The 24,005-nt window shown below is 37.6% G+C and overlaps 2 protein-coding genes across 4 annotated transcripts in view; one reads left to right on the top strand and one right to left on the bottom strand.

The window, feature by feature from the left end:
- LOC116286747 (uncharacterized) overlaps positions 1–1,663 on the bottom strand; it is a 69,693-nt gene extending 68,030 nt beyond the window's left edge. The window contains exon 1 of one of the 2 annotated variants that reach the window (XM_089034411.1): positions 952–1,663. The gene's annotated coding sequence lies outside the window, so the exon portion shown is untranslated. The remainder of the gene's footprint in view (positions 1–951) is intronic. The other variant, XM_089034413.1, reaches the window with a different exon arrangement.
- On the top strand, positions 114–24,005 carry LOC116286734 (contactin-associated protein-like 4). Of its 2 annotated transcripts, XM_031693316.2 has the most exons (4): positions 114–486; positions 13,805–13,845; positions 14,039–14,541; positions 19,417–24,005. In XM_031693316.2, exons 3-4 carry the CDS (start codon positions 14,270–14,272, stop codon positions 22,583–22,585), a joined length of 3,441 nt encoding a protein of 1,146 aa, XP_031549176.2. In that variant the 5' UTR covers positions 114–486; positions 13,805–13,845; positions 14,039–14,269; the 3' UTR covers positions 22,586–24,005. The 2 variants fall into 2 exon arrangements, with proteins under 2 accessions (XP_031549176.2, XP_031549178.2); XM_031693318.2 differs by lacking the exon at positions 13,805–13,845.

Here is a 24,005-nt window from a genome sequence, read left to right as displayed (position 1 = left end):
TTAAAAGCAAATAAAAAAGCGGATGTTATGTTATAAAACATAGAGTATAAAAATAGCTTCAGCTGACATCATTCAATTATTTTGCCCTAAAAAACTGAGCATCATATTCCTAAATCACGCAAGAAAGTTTATTCTCAAATGTGGGATCATTTCAGCATCTTTTACTAATAGTTTACCAGTCGATATTATATCCTACGCTTCGATCAGACTTTCCCAATCAAGTCCTCCAAAGCAGGCTCATAATTCCCAAGGGTTACAGAGGTTATCTACTATGGGGAAATCTAAAGACGAAATCATAATGTCTTATCAGACTGCAAGGTATTCTGGCTATCCACAAGCGGTTGTATTCCTCGATTAGAGGCAAGCGCGTCAGACAGCGCCACAAAACGATTGATGCGCTGATAGTAGATCTTCAGTAGAGAATAGCAACGATATATGACTATTTAATTACCTTGGAGGATCGTGGCTTACTTCAACTATCGTAAGGTTTGTTGCTAAACTAATTGCTCGTATTAGTATTGCAAACTAGATGCTAAATTAATTGCTCATATTGGTATTGCAAATTTTGACTAGAAATAATTATTCCACATATGACTATTCATTTCTATCATGTAAGTTCTTTTTCTAGTATCATTTGTAATGACTTCTTGTGGTGCGCATTCGAACTTATGGCACAAAAAATGTCTGTAGTTTTCCGGATTACTTTTTCATAATTTATTGCCTAAAAGTTTATTTATATTTGTGTTTTACATGAGTTATTTGCGTGATATGTGGATGGCTTTGCCAATTAAACAGTGTTCAGGGTTTCACGATCGATACTATACTAGATGAGCACGCAAAGCACCGTACGCCTTACGCCTGCTCATTGTGTCAGTCGCTACCCATGTATATATGTTACAACATCTACAAACACGGTCGGCGCATAGACAAAATATTATATTTGGTACAAACCGTATGAGTTAACTTTTACGGCAAAGTTTTGGGGGTGTCGTTGAGCATGTTTGGAGGCACAATGTCGTATGTATTTTATCTTCAATGCTCAGTGAATTCGCCTTGAACAAACTAAAAGGCGTTGAGACCGCCGAGCCACATCTGGAGCTACATCACTACTTCGAAGTAATAATTAGTTACAGTCCAATTACACTAATCCTGTGCTTTTTCTCGGCTTTATTAATTTGCATGTTTTGGACAGTATTTCTACCTAGTTCTGATTCACATTCCAATTGATTGCTTGAACTTTAATCTTTGATGAAGAAAATTCCACTGAAAAACTGATAGTTTGAAGGCATTGAAGCATCGCACTTGGAAGAATGCTGTTATCAAGTCTTCCTATCAGGATTAAGTGGCTTCCAGTCATGAATCTCGGAATGAAATCCAAGACCTCCTAGTACACTAGGTACTTTCAATTTTATGATCGTCACTCCTTTGAGTAAAACAACCATAAGAGTAGCACTAATTCATTATACAATTTGGAAATGCACAAAGAACCTTTTCTCGCGTAAAACTATCAATATTCTGTTGCATTATAGATCATTATACTTTTTCCTGTTTTATAGCTTTGGATAAGCCAGATTTCTCCAACCTGATAACGCTTTCCCCAATGGCCAGTGTCAATGTTTTGAATTCATTAGTGAAACATTAATGACCATTTGCTGAGTTATACTGACAGGCATATCAATATTTATCAAATATCAGTTTTATTTATGCAGCGTATTAGCAGTTATTATGCCCTACGACCTTGCAAGCGGGTGGACCCGCTCTACAGTTTGAAAAATATTTCCAAAATTAACAAAAAACAAGCTGGATCAATAAAGTTTTGTTGTTGGTTTGTGTGGATAGAAAACACCAAGGAAGTTTGGGTCAATGGTTGCCATTAACACTCACTGTTGAGGTCAAGGTAACACTCTTGGGCCTTTCAAGATGATATTACCGAGGTCACAGAAGTTGTAGAGGAAATGTATCTCAAAAACAGTTGATGTTGAAATTGTGGTATGTTCTTCCTGTACGAGCCCTAAAGGTATCCACAATAACGATAAGGTCACAAGAACTGTAGAGAAGCCACAACACAAATCAAAAACAAATTTGTATGGCTAATTCTTGTTCGTTGTCGGTCGTTTAGTGCGTAGCGGCCCTAAGATGGTAGGATTTCGTGTTAGAAGATGCCATGTCGGTGAGATGACGGATTGGTTTTCTATTCTAGCTACGGCTGCATCAAAGTAATTAAAGGCCAACAGTTGACTACTGAGAAGGTAGCCTGAAGGCATTTTCCCGTCTGCATGACGCTCATCTTGAAGTGAGCTATTAACACCAATTCAGACGACCTTCGCGCAATTGACTATGCCTCTAGCAGCAAATGAACCTCTCGCCTCTGGGGTCCCGCATTCGATTCCCAGATTCAGATCCTATGTGAGTAGGGTTTGTTAGATCTCTCTTCCTTGATTTGGGAGTCTATATGTGACACGTACCGGAACACCAAAAGAGGAGCACGTGTAGCTCAGTTGGCCCGTGGCAGTATAGGTTCCCGGTTCGATCATCAGGCTCTCCACGTCTGCTTTTTCGACCTTTCCCTACTTTTCTCTGTGTAGCCTAAGCTTCGAATACTCTTTAAAAACAGAGCACTGATGGAGAGAGGGTAGCCATCGGCTTCCTGGGACATCATTCAACTACCCACGTTCAGTTAAACATAGAAACTTTAAATTTACTTTTAGACAATATTCAGTTTTTCGTCAGCCCCCGGCTTTCAGATCATAAAGCAGACATTGATGTATGCACAATGCTATGATTAATGAAGGGTAATAATCAATCTCTAACTGATATTCGTACGGGGGGTTGATATGCCATAGTATTTAGTGCAAATCGTAGACGTACAATTTAACCCCAAGTCACCCCAAGTAATTATAAGTAAGCCTTAATGGTACTGATTTAATTCCCTGAGATACTAGCCATGGATGCTGATTATCAATGCGTGACACAAAGGAGACTTCGGGCTTTAATCAAACTACTAAGTGGTTAGCTTGTACGTAGAAGGGACCTTTAACTTGCACTTTTGCAAACTTAACTTGTTGTCGCAATTAATTGTGGCTCAAAAGTCTTCCAGACTTGACAGTACAGGACATGCCAAGTGCGATTTTTGACTGTGACGTCCTCAATTCTGAATGTCTGTCTCTTCCCACCTACTTATTTGATTTGTGCCATGAGCAAGGATTAGCTAGGCAGATACTGATCCGCTACTTGCAGTTAAACCATCCAGCTAAAGCTTTGGAAGCACCCACAAGACAAAGCTAAACTAAAAAATTAACTTTTGCTTTTCAAATGGCAGTAAAAAGGGTATCTTTTCCCATTTTTTGTGTCTCTCTAATGCCGTCTAAGTTTGAAAGGTTCTTAATAAAGCATCTTCTTTTATGGCTTTCCGGCGCGGGGATTTGAGGGGAGCCGGGACTCCCAAATCCCCCCACACTGGAAGGCCGTTTCGAAGGCTATAAATAAAGCATCTTTCACGGCCAATAGAATCGTTTTGGTTGCAAAATGGGACAACATCGGGTCTAGCTAAATGGGTCTATTGTTTATACAATGTTCAAGGGAAATGGTCATGTGGTCTGAAATGGGACAACGTTGAACCAAGATAATTGTGTCTATTTATAATACAATACTCAAAGGAAATGTCAAATGATCTGGAATGAGACAACATTGAGCCAAGCTGAATGGGTCGTGTATAGGTTAAACATGCAGTGCTCATCGGAATGGTCATTATGGTGTACCAGCGATTGCTGTCATGTTTTGTACAAGAAATGGGGCAGCATTGAATGGGTCTATTTATGACATCAACTCCTTTACGACTAACCAACGTTGATATTTTAGATAAGGGGCTCATCGGCAGACAAACCTTCTTAAGAGATTAACCAATTATCTTTAATGGATATATTAAACGGATAGACTTAGGGACAGAGTGACGGCCGGAGTTACTCAGTTTAACAAAAGGCTAATGATCGGTCAGTACCATCCGGATCTAATAGAATCCTAGGATAAAATGTATTCATTGTTTAAGAGACTACAGCTTTGGCCGTATCAGTTACTTTAAGCTTTCAATGAAAGAAGTTGCATCACCAAGTCTTTGTCGATCAAGATCTGCTGCTGAGGGATATATATATATCTAGCTGTCCCGAACTAAATTCAACAAATTTCCCTTTACAAATTAATGGCCATCGTAGTGCAGTGACGCTTAGCAACTGAATCTAAATATTTGGAAAAGAATAGAGAAGAAAACTATAAGTGCATGGTAACTCGAAAGTAGGAGGTAAGATCTTAAATTCTAGCTAGACTTAAATAGCAAATAAACTGATAACTTAACTAGTGGTTACTAGTTGGGACTACGTTGGTGTGTCAAATTCAAAAAGTGAATAAGACAAGGACGACAAGGAGACTTTGATAACATGCATCATATAAAAAAAGTTTGCAACTCTACCAATCATTGTTAATTTTGGTCGTCGTTAGTCCTTCAGATTACTGCAATTCTTATAAAAATGCGAACTCTGTGTCTGCTAGCTGCACGTTGAAATTTGTTTTTTCGCTGCTGTCAATCAAACCTAAACAGTCGGTACCTTTCATATTTTTGACAGTGGCAGCAGCAAAAAAACAAATTTCAGCGTGCAACTCGGAGAAACAGAGTTCCAAAAAAGAAAATCAACATTAGCGAGGAAGAGGAAATAACAGGTTGAACAGAGAAGACCAAATAATTAAAATACTCTATCCATAATTGTCGAGGAACATGGTAAAATGGAATAACTGATTTTAGCGCCAAGAACATTTATTAATTTCGTAGCCCTTAGTGATGGTAGCCACTGATAAATTCGTAACCCTATGAAAATGATTTGGACCTATGCCTACACTTTCATTTTCTAATTGATCACTAATTTCCTATAATGATTGCCTAGGCATTTTCTGAAGTCAATTGTCCTAGATCCAGTTATTACGCCTGCATAAGTGGCTAATTTTAAACTCGCGTCGTCCGTCAATGCCTTCAGTTTACGGCAGATTTATGGAGGACCAAGTGATTACCAAATTAAATACCTACATCACTAATAAATCTGTAAAAGAACACCTTGCCATTAATGGGGACCTTGTTTTCCAATAGTACAAATTAGTGCACTCAAGGTAATCAATGATGTTGGGCAGATGGGGCCGGAGAGGACGTTGGCCGCTTAAAATATTGATTCTGACGGATGGGGCTAATCGGGGCAGACTTCATTCATTATCTGATGCGTTCTAACTCTTTATCTTCATTAACTCCGATTATAAACAGGTTTCGTCTTTTGCATAAAATGAATCCCGTTCGACTACTTAGGTCTTCTTCTTCGTCTAATCTTTCTAAACCTTCAATAGTCCCCTTCAAAGTTCCCTGCGCCATCTTGGAAGGTAGAGGAGCCTTGAATTGGTATCGAAGTGAGACGAACGATGAGCTTGCAACGATAGAGACCTTTTTTTAGCAACTTGGACAATTATTCACAGGTCTCTATCATTGCAAGCTCACCGTTCGTCTCGCTTCGATGCAAAGCCACGGCTACCTTTCAAGATGGCGCAAGGAACTGTGAAGGGGACTATTCCTTCGAAACTCCTTCGACTACCCTGCAACAAACTCTTGGCTAGCTGATGCATGTGGTACGTCAGGATAACGCTAACTTAGATGGGATTAGAATTTAGCTTTTTAGGTTTTGCAGAGGGAGGAAAACAGGAGAGGTCATGGTCTGTTTCTGAGTCCATGTAGAAGACAAACTCGATAACTTTGAGGTGCATATGTATGAGAAACTAGTGCATGAGCCTGAATTGCCTTTCCTTATTTATGGAACATGATATGCGATGAACGCTCAAAACACTGTAAGGAATTAAAGTACAGCTAATGCAAATTCTTATCAGTATAAATCGTGTGATAGGTGCGTGATAAAAAGAGCTTATCTTGCCTGCTATCGCTAACGAGCTGATAGGGAGTCGATATAATGAAGGATGTTTTGTTGCTGATCGCAACCGTGATGATTTATTGTGATAAAAGTTAAAGCCGACCACCAGATAAGACGTTAGACAGCTATTGACTGGTCACTATAGCATTGTGATTGATCAATACTATAGTTTCTTGAAGACAAATTTAGGGGAGTCTTGGAAATTCTGACAAATGATAATGAACAGGCAAGGATCAGTCAAATATTTCCATGGCACCCTCATTTCGATACCGAATTTTATCTGGAACTGTGACAAGGATCCGCCGAGCCTCCAAAACAACCTCTTTTGGCTGATTGACAACGCCAAGGTTGGGTACAGCTAACTCACAAATTGAATCATAACTTAGCATGTTATTAGGTTTTGTAGGGGGGAGAAAACTATGCGTACTCAAATGAAATGCTGACGGCTGACAATCATCAAACTTAAAACCCCAGTGCTAGTGAGCTCTAGTGACGAGAGTCAAGTGGTCTACCGCTACACCACCCTTGATTAACTAAAGATAAATTGATGGTTCTGTTAATATAAATGATGAATGGCTTAGTGAATGACATTTTGAAGAATCGAGCTTTCATGTGGACTCTCTTTTGTATCTTTTAAAAGATAATCCGGTACGTCGGTCCAGATCTTCTGATTGACGTTTGACAAAGCTTACGTTTAGTGAATCCTCTAACACATGATGATTATCTTAGCGGTACGAAATAATCTACCAAAATATGACCACAAGACCAACCCTTGTCTAACCAAGCGTCAGAACGTCTTCATCAATCAGTATTGTGCATGTTTTTTTTTTTTTGTTTAAGAGTCTTTTAGTTATTAAATATTTTCTTCTGTGTTTGCTATTAAAACTAAAAGCTAAAAAAATGAATCTATAGGGTTGTTCTCATGGCCAGGCTTTCTGGCTTTCCCCTTTTCTCGAGACCACAACGCTGAAATTTCAATTCGATCTCAGCCGATCGATCGGGTCACTTCAGGTTGCATGATATATAAAAATTGTTTTAATGAAGGATACGTATTCTACCTCTTCTACATTCCGCATGTTATTTACAGGGACTGCGGAAAGGGAGGGGCAAATGCTTTAATCCACTTAGATTTTCACGCCTCAGCTAACCCCTCACTTTTCAATATTTTTATACATGCCATTCTGTTAATTTCTAACCCAAATGTCTCCTTCGTTTCCTTTCCAACTTTTTTTAGTTCCTCGTACAAGAAAAGACACACCCTTCTAAAGTACTTTGACTTAGGCTGCGTTCATGGCAGAGGGGGGGGGGGGGGGGGGGGAGGTGAAATTTAGTGGGGATCGGGAAAATTTTGGTAGGAAAAAGAGGGGGATGCACAATATTTGGGGGAGGCTACAAGCCTTACTTAGGGGGGATTGTATTTTTTTGCATGACTTTAAGGGGGGTTTTAAGAATTATTCTGGACATTTCAATTTTTCACCTGCCCCATCCTCCCCCCCCCCCCCCCCCCCTCTGTCATACATTATGAAGGGCGCCTTAGGAACGGACCATTAGATAATTGAGGGGCTCGAGGGGGTTGCGTAAATCCTCAAAAAAATATCGAGCAACTACTCCTTTTAGAAAAGAAATATATAAGGTCGTTATAAAAAAATAAATATCATACATGACTTTCAAAAATGGCCGCCAAACTCGGTTGGGACTAGGGACAATCAAATGGAAGCGGGACACAAAATATCTTACTGTGTAGACTTTGTGTACTAATGAGGCCCTACTTACCTCGCTTCAATTGTCCCTAGTCCCAACCGAGTTTGGAGGCCATTTTTGAAAGTCGTGTATATACAACATAAATTCCTACAATTCACCTTAATTATCCAATGGTCCATGCTTTAATCCCAATAAAACGTAAGTAATCTTAAAGTCGCTGAAACGAAGAGTTATCCAGTAACAGCACACACACGAGGACGTGCACTAATCTCTAATTGAACCATTTCTGGATTTATTTTGTTAGAAACATATTACAGTATTTGCAAGGAAAATAACATCTTTTCTAAGCATGGACTACATTACGTATTATCATTAGGAAGCTTACATTAGTAGAGATGTTTTATTCAGTTTAATGGTACATACCTTATATAGACTTAAATATCACCGAGAATGCCCGCTCTTAATGACCATTAATGTACTAAGCGTCTTACATTAGACACACCGGCATATCATTAACAAAGTTATTAAAATAAATCCCTTAAATTGACTCGTGCTTTGGGTGAAGTGTACACACCACCTAGACGGCGTTAGGATCTCGGCACCGTTGCTCCAGACCCTAGTCTTCATCAAAACTATACAGTTATAATTGTGGTGTTCAGTTCTCAGTGAAAGAAAACTGACGCACGTGCACCCCGCGCTAAAGCCAAGTGTTGTCTTGATTCTTTTCCAGTCTAAAGGCCCGTTTACACTAGCGATTTTTGCGGCGATTTTTGCTGCGATTTTTGCTGCGATTTTTGCTGCGATTTTTTTGCTATTTTGTCCATAATAAATAATGGTAAAGAATTTACCTGTAAAGTTTTTTTCAGGATACCAAGATTTTCCTAGACGAATGTCTCTTTTGAAGGATGAGACAAAAGATTTCAAATTTCCGAAAATCGCAGCAAATATCGCAGCAAAAATCGCAGCAAAAATCGCAGCAAAAATCGCAGCAAAAATCGCAGCAAAAATCGCAGCAAAAATCGCAGCAAAAATCGCCGCCAAAATCGCCAGTGTAAACGGGGCTTAAGGATAAAGGATTGGTTTTCAATTGCCTAAGCTGTGCGCATATAACAGCAATAAAATCATATTCCGTAAAAAAAATTAAACGAATAAAGAATAAAATATAAAAAATAAAAAATAAATTAAGAAAATAAAAATAAACCCAAAAAATTATATTAATTTATAATGCTAGCAACTTGAAGAGCAAATAAGAAACTTTTCTCGGACTAAAGCGAGTTTAGTAGTCAATACTGGGTCCTAGCAAAACAAAGTGAGTCGCTATGCTTTTCGAAATTATTTACTGTTTCTGATTTTCTTTCGCTCTTTTTCCTTCGATTTCTTTTGCTATCTATCTATCTTAAAATCTACCTTTAAAACAAAGATTTTAACTAACTCTTTTAGTAAAGTATCCTGCATTGTTCGACACATTCGTCTATCATAAGACTATCATATCATTGCTTTTTTACTAAGAAAACAAAAGTTCCGGCCATACATAACAAAAACTGAAGAATAAGGATGAATGGCAGAAGATGGTATACATTCCTCTAGCTTGCACGACATTTCTATTTACGTATTACGTGACCAGTGTTTGAAAGAAAACTCAAAATCTCGCCTATGATAGCCCGGCTATTCGAATGAATTTAACAAAGTTCCTCGGCTACGCCTCGTGAGTCCATAACATTTTGACGGCTAGATTACGAAAAAAGTGCTAAATAAGATGACATACAACGGAAAACTGGAGAAAATAGTTTCTTAACTACAAAAAATTGTCAATTTTACTACGAAAACAAAAGTAAAATTTGAAAGAAAGAAAAAAAAAAAAACAGTTTCAAGCGCACGCGTGATTTGCTGACGTACTTCAAAGGTATGTTCTCCTATTTCCCCAAGAGACCAATCAGAAAGCGAGAAAATTCACAATTGTGTTAAAAAGCACATTTGAGACATATTTTCAATAACGCAAAAAATCAAACAGATACTGTCGCGCGATCGAAAAGCAAACCTCAATAACTTAGGACAACATCTGCAACTCAGTCTTCACCACTGACCCCTCTCCCCCTGGTCTAATAATCAAAGCACTCCACATCTCAAGTACCAACGTCTTGAAACCTCTTTAATTCTAGTCTACTCAGCATTAGGGTCAGCTAATATGAGCTACTTAATTGAAATTGTCTGTGAACTTAGAACGGTAAGACTGAAGGACGCCTGGATGTTTTAGTTTCACCACCTCTAGTATAGCCTGGTCGCGTGCCTAGCATGGCAGGGTGTTGGCCACGGCATAGCTTGACTTCTAGGATCGTATTTTCTCGCATGGTAAGCTATACCCTTGCTTTTTGAAAGTATTGTTTTGAACATTACTAGGGTTCTTAGTCGTATGTAGGGGATGCGGTTAGGGATATTACTATTCACATTCGCACCTGTTTCGGACACGGAATAGGTAAGCGAAAATCCATTGAGTACTGTATATGTAGCAAACATTGTTTCCTTGAAAAAAAGAAAGTCCATCAAAGAATAGACAAAGAAGAAAACCAAGATTTTGTTTTCGAATAAGAAAGTTTTTTGAAAATTTTAGTCTCATATATAAAGAAAGATAGCTTGTCCTAGACTACGTTAAGTCATCTTTGATCGCTATTCCTTTTTCAACCAAACACAAGAGATTTTCTAACATTTTTTCTACGAATGCCACGCGCCATCGTAATTAAATCTTTAGTCAAAAGAAAGTAAAATTGGATTCTGAGTCTTTCACTCTTTGCAGCCAAAAAAATCTTTGTGCTCACTTCTATATTGAAGGATGAGAACAAAAGCCAAAAAGAGTTCTTTGTGAAAATGCTCGATAAGGTGTGATGGAATTTGATTATTTGCACGCGTGTCAAAATGTGCCTCAAGCTAAATAGCGAATAAAAGAGGAATAAATGCCGATATTTTTAGCAAATTTAAGAGTCGTTTTCATCGATTTTTATCGATAAGAAAACGAATCATAATAACTGAATATCGGTCTTGAATTCATTGGAAAATATATTAAAATTGTTAATTAATGGGAATATTTTGTTTTCTTTGCGTTGGTGCTTTGAGGTAATACTTGATTCAAAGCTGGTGAGATATTGTGAATTAAATCACACAGGTGATGCACTAAAAGAAGTCGGATACAGTGAAAGTAATTTTCCCGTAGTGCTTTAAAAAGTCTATTTATATCGAATGCGCCGTTATATAACCTCCTAAAAAATTGTTAAAGCTGTAAAAACAATGTATATTCTATTAACTTGAATTTAAGCAATAAATAAATAAATAAATAAAATAATAATAATAATGACAATAATAATGATAATAATTAAAAAAAGCCTTTGGGCACTTTTTAAACTAAGGACAACATTTTTCAAGCATTGAAAAATTAGAAAGTGTATACCGAACTCGGTGTTTATAACCTTCCCTTAAATTGCTAAGATCATGGAAAAAATTTACAATCTCTTTACATTGAGTTTGGACAAAAAAAAAAAGCTTTTAGATAACAATTAAACATGCCTTTCTATTCCGTCTTTAGGACGAAATTTGTTTTGCAAGTGACTTTGAGGTTGAAAATGCACCTTTTTTTCTTCAAATAACATTTCGACCTGTTGAATTTTGTCTGCCTTTATCGGCTCATTCAAGTCATTCCCCACTAAGAAAGCATAAAAAGTTTGTCTTTACTTTCTTGTCTTTGTTTTCCGGATAAATTAGTAAATCCACATAAGAGCAAAAATCACTTTTCTGCTCTCAATAAAGATTACCCCATTTGAATGACTTTCCCTAATGCTTCGCGAGGCATAACAACTCGATCAACTTCTCGCTATCAAAATTAATATCGTCTAGCTTTCCATGGCGTCCGAGATTGTATTCTATATCAAAAATAAAAATTATAATTAAGTATAATAAAATTATGTCATTCTAGATAGCCAAGCAATGCCAAGGACACTGGCTACATATAGGAGTCTGTTTTAGGCATTGATTGCAAGGAGCCGAGAATCAGTATTAGGTTACGCGACCACTTCACGATAACCACACATCTTGAAAGCTTTTTAGTACTCGTTTGCTGATAAATCTAAAAGCATAAGATTGTACCTAATAGTGCATCCGTTTTTGGTCGTTTTAGGAAAATTGGCTAAATTATTTTGGCCAGTGGTATTAGTTTTAAGTAGGTTCTCTGCTTCTGTTAATGGGGGAAAACTTAGTCACAATAACGGAGGAAAACATTAGATAAATCTGTTGAATTTTCATGTGAGAATGAGTGAGATTGCAATCAGTAGAGACAGTGCTCTCACTTTTGAATAAAGTTATTTTATAACGTACTTTGTCAAGAAGAATTCTTTTGGTCTTTCATTGAGAACACAAGACAAAAGCTTTTGTGTGAGGGGTCGCGTGGCGTGGAACAATAAGTCGTATAAACACTTTCGATATAATTTTTATTGCTTTTTCCCATCCGACTTTCTTTTACTTTTAGCTGACTAGCATAAGTATACAAAAGAAATCAGTCTCGCCCCACTTAAAAAAAAAACAAGCATTATTTTTGGGAAAATTTTCCTAACAGTGCATGAACTGGAAAAAAAATTTTTTTTGATGTTCAGACGTCGTGTTTTTGGTCATCAAGCTTTCTTTCGAAGCATCCTGACAGTGTTGGTTTTCAACGGCAGGGCACGTGGACAGTGCCCGTCCTCATTCAACTACAAACCCGCTCTAATTAGCATTGTTTTCTCGTAAAGTTCCCGCTTAGTTCACAGTTGCCACCCTGAGTATTCCAAGGCACGTGTGTATGTTAAATATTTAATGAAATTTATCAAACACACTGATACCTTTGGATTTGAGACGAAGAACTTTGGTTCCATTATTCACTTATTCAGATTCATCTGATCTGGGACGCTAATGATGAATAATAAACCATCACGTAGCAAGATTGACATGTTCGTGTGTAGTATGTGGACACAGAAGGGAGAGTTTTACTCAAAAAAACGGATACACTCTAGAATTGTATTGAACAAAACGATTACTTTGACAGGGGACGTTATTGATCTATTGTCTTAGAATTCTCTAAATACGTTTTAATTGGCAGAAACAAAATAACAAGACAAACATAATCAGGGCAACTAATTACTAAAACTATATGAAAGAAACGAGAATCTGAACAAGAAAAATAACCATCACCTGCGACTCATACCTTCCCCTTTCTTTCCAACATAACTGACTTCTCAAAGAAAAAGAAGAAGAAGAAGAAATAAAATAAAAATAAAAATAGCGAGTTCTTCAAGGGAGTTTTCCTGCAGTTTTCATCAATAAATAGCGTAAAAATGTTTTTAAATGGCTAGGTAGTAGAAATCTAGAGACTTAAGGTAGAACAATGACGCAATTTTTGCCAAATATTCAATGTGCTAAAATGGCGATATTGATTTGTTTTGTGACGTGTTTTAAACGAAATTAGTCGTTGTAGAAAGTAAATTAGCTAGTACATCGTGCTAATATTAAGTTTATTGCGCAGATATTATCTCTTATGCTGTATGAAATGTTTATTCCTCTTGAAAGTGTATTTCGATAAAGTTAACATTGCGGAATAGGGAACACGCCTTTGGAGGGAAAACTCGGAAATTCTGAGTAGACTGAACTAAAGACGTAATCAAAACCTAGTGTGGTTGGTCTGCAATATCAAAATAGGTGATGTTTTTCAATCGGATGAAAGATTTCATCCAGCTGAATATCGACCCAGATGCTTCAATTACCTGAAGGAAAAGCTAGAAGAGACCTCTCACTTATATTTCCTTCGTATTTGAGGAGTTAAATCAACATGCTAAATCAACTGTCATCTCAGAGAAAATTGCGAGACTTTGAAATTGTCTTGACGTTGGGTAGCGCATTCCACAATGCATGCACATTTCCTTTTCAGATCGTGACAATTCATTGTAGTTTGTACCAATCAGAGTCAGTTCTCAACTGTCGGGAAAACGGTGTTCAAAATGACCCGAATAATTCATGTGGCGACGTAAGATAGCTCCAACATTATACCCCGTAAAGGCTGGGAAAAAAATAAGAAATTAATCATTACGTTCAATTTTGTTCCGTTTTGATGCTATTCGCATTTTGCTTGCGTTTTATAGATATCACTAGGGAAACCGTTTGACAAGCTGGCTGTTTTAAGGTAAAAACGCTGAAAAGATTCTGTTTCTTTTTATCAATGAGGTCTCAGTCCTGCCCAGCAGTTTGAAAACCCGGCGATAATTGCCTAAGAAAAAAAACTCCAGTGCCATGGTCTGCGCTGCCGGAGTATTTAAGAGAAAAGATAGCAAATGCGTAACATTGTGTAACAAATTTATTCAAATGTTTCTTTTCAGTTGAAAGAATGTTTTTGTCCGTGATGAGAACAGCCGGCCTAGATTTCTGAGACACACACGAGGCATTGTGATGACGGACGGTATGGGTTCTTCAGCAGTAGTGGTATAAGAGGGGAGTCTTTTGCAGAATGAGTTGCACGGCGTTGCATGGTGAATAGACTGGACAAGAGAGGCTAAGGAACCGAAGGGCAACATTTTTTTTTCTTCAAGCATTTTGCAAGAGCGCTTAGCATGCTTTTCAAATCAAGCTTTCCAGTTTGGTTAATGCTTTTCGTTTCATGGCTGGCTCACATTTCTGTATTTTCAACTCAAGACGACGATGAAGAAGTCGTGGGCTTCGACGGATCATCTTACATCACTTATAGACTATCGACAACCAAGCGCACAAGACAAGACCGTATCCGACTACTCTTTCGTACTATCAATTCCTCGGGGCTTCTCTTACATGCTGGAGGAAAAAATGGGGATTTTATGACGCTGGAACTCGTTGGTGGCAAATTAAGGTACTTTATTATCGTTATTTTTATGTTATTCGATGTTTTCTTCCTCCGTAATTTACCTACATTGCGATCTCAACACCTCGCAATTTTTCCAATACCCAAACGTGTTAGCAATGAAACTTTTCCGCTATTCTATCATAATTCGTAAAAAAACTTTAATATTTCATTAAAAAATTGTTAGAAATAAAACAATATAAATACAATTCTTATTTTTTTGTTGCATTTTGATAAAGTAATTCAGTTGTTTTAATTGAAGTTTTGAACAGCCTGCTGAGCTTTTAGAATAACTAAAATAAGACGTATTCTAACTGGCTTTTCCACTAGCGTTTCTTGACGTAAATCGTCTCGTAGGTACTCTAAAACTAGTGAACATAAGATTGGAACAAACGAACGACTTTATTAATTTTCAATTGAAAGCTCTTTTTCTTTGTCTCTTTGGAGAATGAAAAGCTTTCATCGTATTAAGACTAAATTCTGTTGGTTACTTAGATTAACCTCAAACGCAACGACTATTTTTTGTGTGTTTACGTGCTGTGTACTTCGGCCAAACACTCGAAAGAATGCATGTATTTTCTTTCTAAAGAAAAAAAACTTCTTTTGTTGTGAATTTTAGAAGGTTTAGGTACATTTTGGACACATAATTTTACTAACAATCGTAGAGTCTTATTCCAAGGAAAATTTATTTTTCGTATACGCTAAACTAAGTCTTGTAGAGAAAGTAATTTACCAAAAAACCTTTTCAAACATCTACCAAAAGGAGTTTTTTGTTTAGCTTTAAAACTTTTTCATTTTTTTAAAGAATAGAATTGAGAAAATATCAAAATGTGTGATTTACGTACACATTCCACCTTAAATTGCACCTGTAGCTGTAGCGTCTGCGCATGCGCCAAATATCATTAATAATTCACAAGTATTGTTCCTTGTTGAAATTCGCGTATTTTTGCTGGACTCCCTAATCTTTAACTTGCATTACTTTCGGTTGAAAACCACAATAAACTCCATGATTTTCACGTAAAATTTTCAGATACACGTAAGATAGGAAACCTACTTATTGTTTTACGGTATTCAAACTGCTGGAGATCGATAAACAACGTAAAACCAGAAGCGGTTCTTGACCCAAATCTCGTTAACAATCAATTTTTTGGTTGCAAGTCAAAAGTTCAAAGCGGGGGCTGACTTTGGCTGATCTAATCGAGCTTTTTATTTTCAAATATTCTTGCTTGGTATAAGGAGGAAGTATCAGTAGAAATTTTTTCCCTCCCACTTCTTTCTGAACTTTGAAGATATTATTTTAGGGGGGAAGTTGTCGATTGTGACTCATCTCTGCACAACTTATGCAAGCGTTTAAAGCAAAATTACACTTAAAAGGTCTTAAAACACACAAGAATGAATATGTTTTGCAAGTCTTAAATACTTATACGAGTTTGTGAAAATTTTATATGCTATATTCAGTCGATAAAATAATAGGTATTTACTCGAAGTTATATTCACAACAGGCAAATTAGAATTCCGAAGGGTTTTAAATGCAAGATTTTTCCACTCACAACGACAACCCTACTACGTTTGAGCATCGTGCATATAAATAGGTCTCGTACCATACGAATAAATTGTGAATTTGTGGTCACTCTGCAATGGTCTTGTTCACTAATCTACTTGAAATTTAGTCTCGAACAAGGAACACTTATATAATTCGTCTTTAATTATTTAGTTCTGGATTTTTAATTATATTATTATATTATCACAATATAAACGTATAATATTCTTTATTTATTTAATTATTATTATTATTAATTTTTATTGCAAATTACAGCTATTTGAAAAAAGGTTGAATACTGAATACTGCATACTGAATAGTGCATTCCAAGACCGAAGTGCATTGTGGGTCGTAGTGAAATTGTCTAAAGTAGGATTAATAATAATTATTTATTCTATTTTCAGTGCATTCCATCTGAAACAATATACTAACTACATGTAGAAAGTTAATTGCTGTTTATTTACTTTTTATTTCAAATTATCGATACCCACGATACCCTTTGGTCTTGGAATGCACTATTCAGTATGCAGTGTTCAGTATTCAACCTATTTTCAAATAGCTGTAAAAAATTGTTAAAACTGAGCTCTTTATATTTTCTCGCCCAGTTATTGAAAAAATCAAACATTTTCATGTGTGTAATCGTTTAAATCTTTTTTACAAGTACCAGTTTTCTTCTTTTCTAAGAAATAAGAAATAAATAGATTTATTGTGATTTTGAAGAGGATTTTTATAGCAGTAATCAAAATTGTTTTCATTTCTTTGTAAAACAACATGATTTAGCCAATATTTCTCATGCTACGAAAAATATTATTACTTGTAAATAAATAATTATCAAATAGAAGTCGTTTGATGTTGTGTGTTTGAAGGATGGATGGAATGGACGTAGAAATATTTATTTATTTATTTATTTATTTATTTATTTAATAACTTTCACCATGATAAATAATAGTAACATAAAAAAGGTAAAAAAAAAAATGGGGAGGGATATACAACAAAGCGAGGCTCCAAATTAAGTGTGTCCTACAATAAAAGAGATATAAAGAAAAAATCAAAAAGATATAAAGATAAAATTCATGATATAGAGTGTCAACCACATATCCGTGAAATAGCACCGGCCAATAACACCAAAAACACCAATAGTAAAGTAAAAGGCCTAAAATTGAATGATAGGAAATAAAATAAGAACTCAGATATGTAAATAAGCTAGGATACAAAAATGTTGACAAAAAGGAGAAATCTCCCTCATTATTGAATACCAATAACTCGTGGTGATAATGTTCATAAGTGACCGGTAAAACACTATTAGTTATTATGCTAATCCATTTTTCATTATTATATCATCTATAGCAAGATCTATTTTTTCTATTACGGGCAGACATCAAATATGTTTTTAATTAAAGTACACTTGACTAATTATGGTCTCTCAATTACACATCAGTAAGAAAATGTAATCATAATTAATGTCATGTATTCCCACTCCGCAAAACCTACAAGCTAAACTTCCAATTCAGTCTGTGAGTACGAGTTAACCGTGGCCTGACTTTGATCATCCCAGAGGTTGTTTCCGGGTTCGATCTTTGATCCATGCCCTGACTTAGATCAGCCAAGCTAGAGGTTGTTTCAGGGGTCCTATCTGTGTGTTAGCGATGCCCTGACTTAGATCAGCCCAGAGGTTGTTTCAGGGTTCGATCTGTGAGTTAGCCATGCCCTGACTTAGATCAGCCCAGAGGTTGTTTCAGGGTTCGATCTGTGAGTTAGTTAACGGTACCCTGACTTAGATGTTTCATCCCGGGTTTGATAATATTTAGGGAATTGAGGATGAATTATAATTCTTATACAGATAGGGTGTGTTCTAACCGAGCACAGACCATGGTGGTTCATGGTTTAAGTGATATCGAATATGTCTCTCAGACATCTAATAGAGTAATTTATTGTTCATTTCGTCCATGGCTTGCTAATTGGATGACAGACAAACCAGTATTACACGATGGATACGCGTTTATTATTGATATAATAAACCCTACAAAATTACGTATACTCGATTCTGATTGGACAAGAGGGGTACAATTAAATCCCAAATTGTACTTTGTAGAGTCCCAATGAAGTTGATTAATTTTTTGAGTGTATTATAAACGAAAAATCAAACAATCTTCTTGTACAATTCGGAATTTATAGATTTTCGTGATGTCATGAAAGTTGTCAAATTAAACTCGCCTAAAGGCTCGTCCATGCAATTTTGAAAATTTTCAAAACAACACTCTTACCTATGAATTCCGAGTTATACTCGAGATCGTGAGATTTCCTATACAAATTGGCCAGAAAAACATCGATGTATGTGCGTCTACCGAATGTTGGAGCATACATGATCATGTCGACAGGGCAGCAAAACGGTTTTTGGCCTTTCGCCATAAGGACGGCTTTACGTATTTAAGCTCAATATTTTGGAAACACGTTCTTTTGGAGCCTAATAGCAAAATATCAAATGCGACCAAAATTTATTGAATGCGTATTTGAGATATAAAGCCGTGTACTTTGGGAGAGGTGATATTTTGATCAGCAGAAAAACTGACATTTTCGTGAATACCAAGTACATTAACTCTGATAATTCAACAAAACGTTTGTCACGAGTTTCGAGCAGCTGCAAATGAAACGCTTAAAAATTTGGAGTATTAAACTCAGTTAAATAAAAAAATCGCGAAAGTAGAGGGCTTGTCGTTTTTCTGCCCTGTCGATCATGTCAAATTTCTTAGATCATTTTAATTTTTCACTGCTTTGTTGCGAATAAACCGCAAATTTGAAAAAGGTTCATGGATTTTATATATTAATAGTCCCTTTCACAGTTCCCTGCGCCATCTTGAAAGGTAGCCGTGCCTTTGCATCGAAGCTACACGAACGGTGAGCTTGCAATGATAGAGAACTTGTTTTAACACCTTGGACAATTATTCACATGTCTCTATTGTTGCATTGCGTTCGTCTCGCTTCGATGCTGAGGCACGGCTACCTTTCAAGATGGCGGCGGGGACTGGGAAGGGGACTATTCTCACTTGCTGTTCTGATAAATTTGCTATCTCAACCTCTTCATGACGAATTATTTTTTCTTAACAAGCATTGTATTATTATTTTGTTATTGTTATTTTACTGTTACAAAGAAGTCTATTCAGCTCAGTGGTTAGAGCATCCGAATCAGTAGTATCCGGAGGGTCGTGGATTCGATTCCGATCCCGTCTGGGGCTCAGATTTTTATGAGTCAGACGTTGTTCCAATCTTGTCTTCTATGTTAATAATTCAATAATAATTAATATTTAATAAATAATTAATATGAAATTTCTTTTCCCTTTGTGCAGATATTCAGGCAATCTTGGATCTTTTGGCAACACATCTGGCTTTCACGAATACTTCATAGGCAACCACCTCGCAGACAACGAATGGCATCAACTTGACATCACACGACAAGGAAAAAACCTTCTCATCAAAGTCGACGTCACCGGTGTCGCGCCGGTGCTTCCCGGGCTGTACGCCACCCTCGAGCTCGACGACAAAATCTACGTTGCTGGAGTCGACCAGGAAGGAGAGGCGAGAGCCAGGAAGATGTACCAACGGAAACTACCATTTACAAAGTTCGAGGGATGCTTGCAATATATTATCTTAAACAGGGAACATTTTGCAACGCTGACGAAGAAATTGGACCCCAATATTACAATATTTGGGAATGTCAGTTCTGGCTGTCACATGAATGAGTACTTGCCTTTAGGGTTTGAAAAACCTGAATCACATATTATCATTTCTACAGCGCCGTACAGCGATGTGCTATCGTTCAGCTTCAAGTTTCGTACGTTCGATAGCAATGGCTTGCTTATAATGCATCAGGGCAAGAAACACATAAGTACTGATGTTTTATTGTGGCTTGTCAACGGACTTGTGAAGTTGGATGTCACGTTTCGAGCTTCGAGTAGTGAACACGTGACACTCCGCGCGGGAAAATCGTTGAACGATGGTTCGTGGCATTCAGTTGCCGTGGAGATCAGTGGACAAAGAGTACAGTTAAAAGTGGACGGCGTTACCTTTGAACACAAGTTAACTCCTGCTAAGACATTTACTAATAGCCTTCAAATTTCCATAGGAAGTAATAGCCCCAACATTGTCGGGTTTGTCGGCTGTATGTACGACATTGTTGTTCAGGGGCGCGAAGTTAACCCTAGCAGAGAAAGGAGTTCTCACGTTGTGATTGGACAGTGCATAATAGACGATCATTGTCTTTCCAATCCTTGTAAGAACGGAGGGAAGTGTTTTCAGCAACTGAGCCAAGCCAAATGCAATTGCTCATCGCATTTTAGTGGAAAGTATTGCGAAATTCCTGCGGTTGTTAGCAGAGAGACATGCGCGGATTGGAAAGCTTCAGGAGCGACGCAAGACGGTCCTTACATGATCAGCCCAAATGACGTCAAACCGTTTCCTGTTTACTGCAAATTCCACGACCTGAAAGAACCAATCACAGTTATCAACCACGTCATGGCGGGAAATCAAACCAAAGCGGTCAACCAGCACACGCGCAAGGCAGGTTTTTATTTTCATCCAGTGCAATACTCAGCTGATCCTCCAAGCATTCGTGCATTGATTTCAAGCAGCTCGCACTGCAGACAGCACCTCACCTACAACTGTTTGAACTCTCTTCTTCTCGATTCTTTGCACGAGTTTGATTTGGATGGGGGCCGCGGTGCACGATGGATTTCACGTGATGGTCGGACGATGGACTATTGGGCTGGGGCAAGGCCTGGAAGTAAGAAATGTTTTTGTGGGGTTACGAATACGTGTTATAGGCAGGATTTAAAGTGTAATTGCGATGCCTGGGACGATGTGTGGAGAAAGGATGAAGGCTATATCACAGACATGGAGGCTCTTCCTGTGAAAAATGTCAAGTTTAGTGTACGGGCAACCAGCTCGGAGTCGAAATTCACGCTTGGAGGGCTAGAATGCTTTGGGAGAAAAATTATACATACTACTAGAATTCCTACAAAACAAGCATCATCATCATCATCATCATCATCATTATCATTATCATCCAACCACGGCGAATCGACCGCAAACACCAAACCATCTATTAAAATCACACCAACAACCACAACAGTCACTAAAAACAACGCTACTAATGTATATGAATCACCAACCTACGGCCCACCAATAGACAAACCACCAATCGTCATCATCGAATCACCAAGAAAATACATCACAATCAGACAAAACAGCAACCAAGAATTAATCCTTATTATCCTCAGCGTCGTCTTGGCTGTATTTATTCTCGCTATTCTCATTCTCATGATCAGACAGAATCTATTTTTAACATGTAAATGTATGAGTGGTCCCGTCTATCGCGATGTCAGCAACATTGATAGCATAGAACTGGGTCCACCCAGTTCACTCTACACAAACGTGGACACTGAAATAGTCGAGTACGAGGCAAGTCCATACCCACCTCGTGGAATGGATGGGGTTGTGGTGAACTCGTCTCGACGTAACTCGTCTTGCAGGGTGATCCATGTTAATGTTCTCGAGTCGGACTCAAACGATGAGAACGATCGTCTTCATCTTAGTGGCGGGAGCTCGCCATCTTCTGACGACAAAGAAGACTGGAATAAAAAAAATACGCTTGAAAAAAACGAGTACGAAGATTTAGGGTCTTTAGAAATGGTTCTCCTGAAGTCACCGCAGGAGATGATGGAAGTCCAAGTCGAAAAAGTAAAGGAAGCTTTATACGAAGTAATATCGGCTTCCGAAGTCAATATCAATAATAATCCCATCTCCCAGGAAAGCAATACTGAAAACACACTTTGTGTATTTATGCACGAGGACGAACATTACAATCACACCTCGACCATTAGCTCTTATGGGATGGAATTTTCCCGCCCTCCGTCCTATCAGGATATTGAAGGAGCTTGTAGCTTAGAACAGGATCTGGGGTCTGATAGTACGCATGCGCAGAGCACGCTGTCATCAGGATCGTCTAGCTGGGACAGCGAGAACATACTAGAACACGATGACATCACAACAGATTATGAACCAAATGAGATTTCTTCATCTTCAAATGACTTAATTCCAGTTAATAGCAATTTTCCTATTTCTAATACCAATTCTTCCTCTTCCGACGCACTTTCCGATGACAACGTCGAAATCTCGCAAAATATTAACTATTCAACGTCGCTTAGCAACGGACAAGCAAGCGTAGATGCCCATATGGCTCCTCTCAATGAGATTTCTAAACGACATTCGTACATTGTTTGCGAGGACAGATCAGAGAGTGAGCCTTTACTCGAGGGAAACCTACCTTCCAGTCCAAGTTCAATGAACGGAATTGAATCAGACTTGAATCTAATAACTAATATCAATGACTGCAGTGCAGAAGACTATTGTGACGTCTTTGATGATCTCACAGCGCATGCGCAGCCTAAACAAACTAGCGCTGACCAAAAGAACAGCGACTCAAGAGGAGAGTGTTTTCGACATGAAACTTCACTGTGAGTGAAACTATGGAGGATGTAAAGAATTATATAGAAGTAAGGATGATAGAATGAATAAGAGTAATGCATGCAAGCATAGCAACCAATTAACGTGTATTAATCCGTTGTAAGGAGCGGTTAAGGTAGACCGCTATACTTCAATCCTACGTTATGAGGGTCGTACCATTCAAATATAAGAGAGGGATGCTCATTTTTATTACGAAAATAGAACTACTGTGTAAAACTGAGTTGTGAACTCGTTTCTCTATCAGGGTTGTCCTGATTGAGAAATGGAGTATAAATAGTGCTTACCACATAAGGCGAAAGGTTCTGTTACACTGTGCAATTTTTCCAGAAACCTGATACACAAGTTGTTTGAGAATTGCACAGTTTAACAGGAGTTGTCTTGCGATTTTTTGTTGTTGCGCGTAGTGATGCACGAAGTATGAACTCAGTTCTACTTTTCACGACGGATTGCAGCAAATGGCAACGCTATTAACAAGCGTAACACCTCACCTCCATATTTTGCAACGCTACATTTTCAAGCATTGCGAGACAATTTGCTGACAAATTTGCACAGTGTAACAGGATCGACCTTAAATGCTAAAATTTTGCAGTCGTTCACAAAAGTACGCGCAGAATCATCCTTACGACAAAATAGGTTTTCAGTGGTGAACGTCAAGTGATGCGTTTCCATGACGTTTCATAGGCACGTGCCCTTGTCAATAACCAATGTCAAGGTAACACTTTGATTGATGTACACAAAAACCTTATTTTGTCTCGACGGCAAATTGTGCAGTTGAGTCGGTTTTTTTTCCGAACATCCATTTCTTAATATAAATGACCATAATTACCTCTCAGCAGATATCTTTAATTAGCATAAATGACGTAAGCGAAGTATGTGACGTCATTCATTATTATTATCATTATCTATCCTTGTAACATGAGCAAGAACTTAAGATTGTAGAGCAAAAGATGTGCAAGATGTCACCGGTAGGCACATCATGGCAGATTGCAATCGGTTTTTAGAGCAAAAATGTAGGATTTGATTTAATATCTTATAAAGCCAAGTGCTGAGCCTGCGGTACGTGTCTGCTGCTTAAGCGGTTCTTTTCCACGCATTTCCACCCATTGCGCATGCGCTGGCAATTTCCCGCGCTTCCTAGAGCCACCTTTTTCAAATTTGGTGCTCAAGCGCAGTATCTTCAATGTTTTGGATTTTTCAGACATAAGAAATGGATTTGGAAACCAAATACCATATACCATTTCTAGTTACTATGGCAACTGTCTCATTCACCATGACAGGAATATTCCAAAAGTACGGCAGAGCACTAGGAACCTAATTTTCTCATTAAAATAGAAACAGTTTATTATAAATTGTAAATTTGTTATATAAGGATTTAGAGTAAATTAATAAGATAATAAAATAATATTTATATTAA

Source organism: Actinia tenebrosa, unplaced genomic scaffold (genome assembly GCF_029948245.1).
Source record: "Actinia tenebrosa isolate PJP-AT-01 unplaced genomic scaffold, QUT_ActTen_1.0 PGA_scaffold2__45_contigs__length_23673736, whole genome shotgun sequence".
NCBI classification, from domain to species: Eukaryota; Metazoa; Cnidaria; class Anthozoa; order Actiniaria; family Actiniidae; genus Actinia; species Actinia tenebrosa.
This window is presented reverse-complemented; position numbering and strand designations above follow the sequence as displayed.

Bases quoted from the DNA above. Each gene is read 5' to 3' on its own strand.
- LOC116286734 (XM_031693318.2), top strand. From the start codon at position 14,270: ATGCTTTTCAAATCAAGCTTTCCAGTTTGGTTAATGCTTTTCGTTTCA. The intron at 14,542-19,416 runs GTACTTTATTAT...CCCTTTGTGCAG, and splicing joins CTCGTTGGTGGCAAATTAAG to ATATTCAGGCAATCTTGGAT.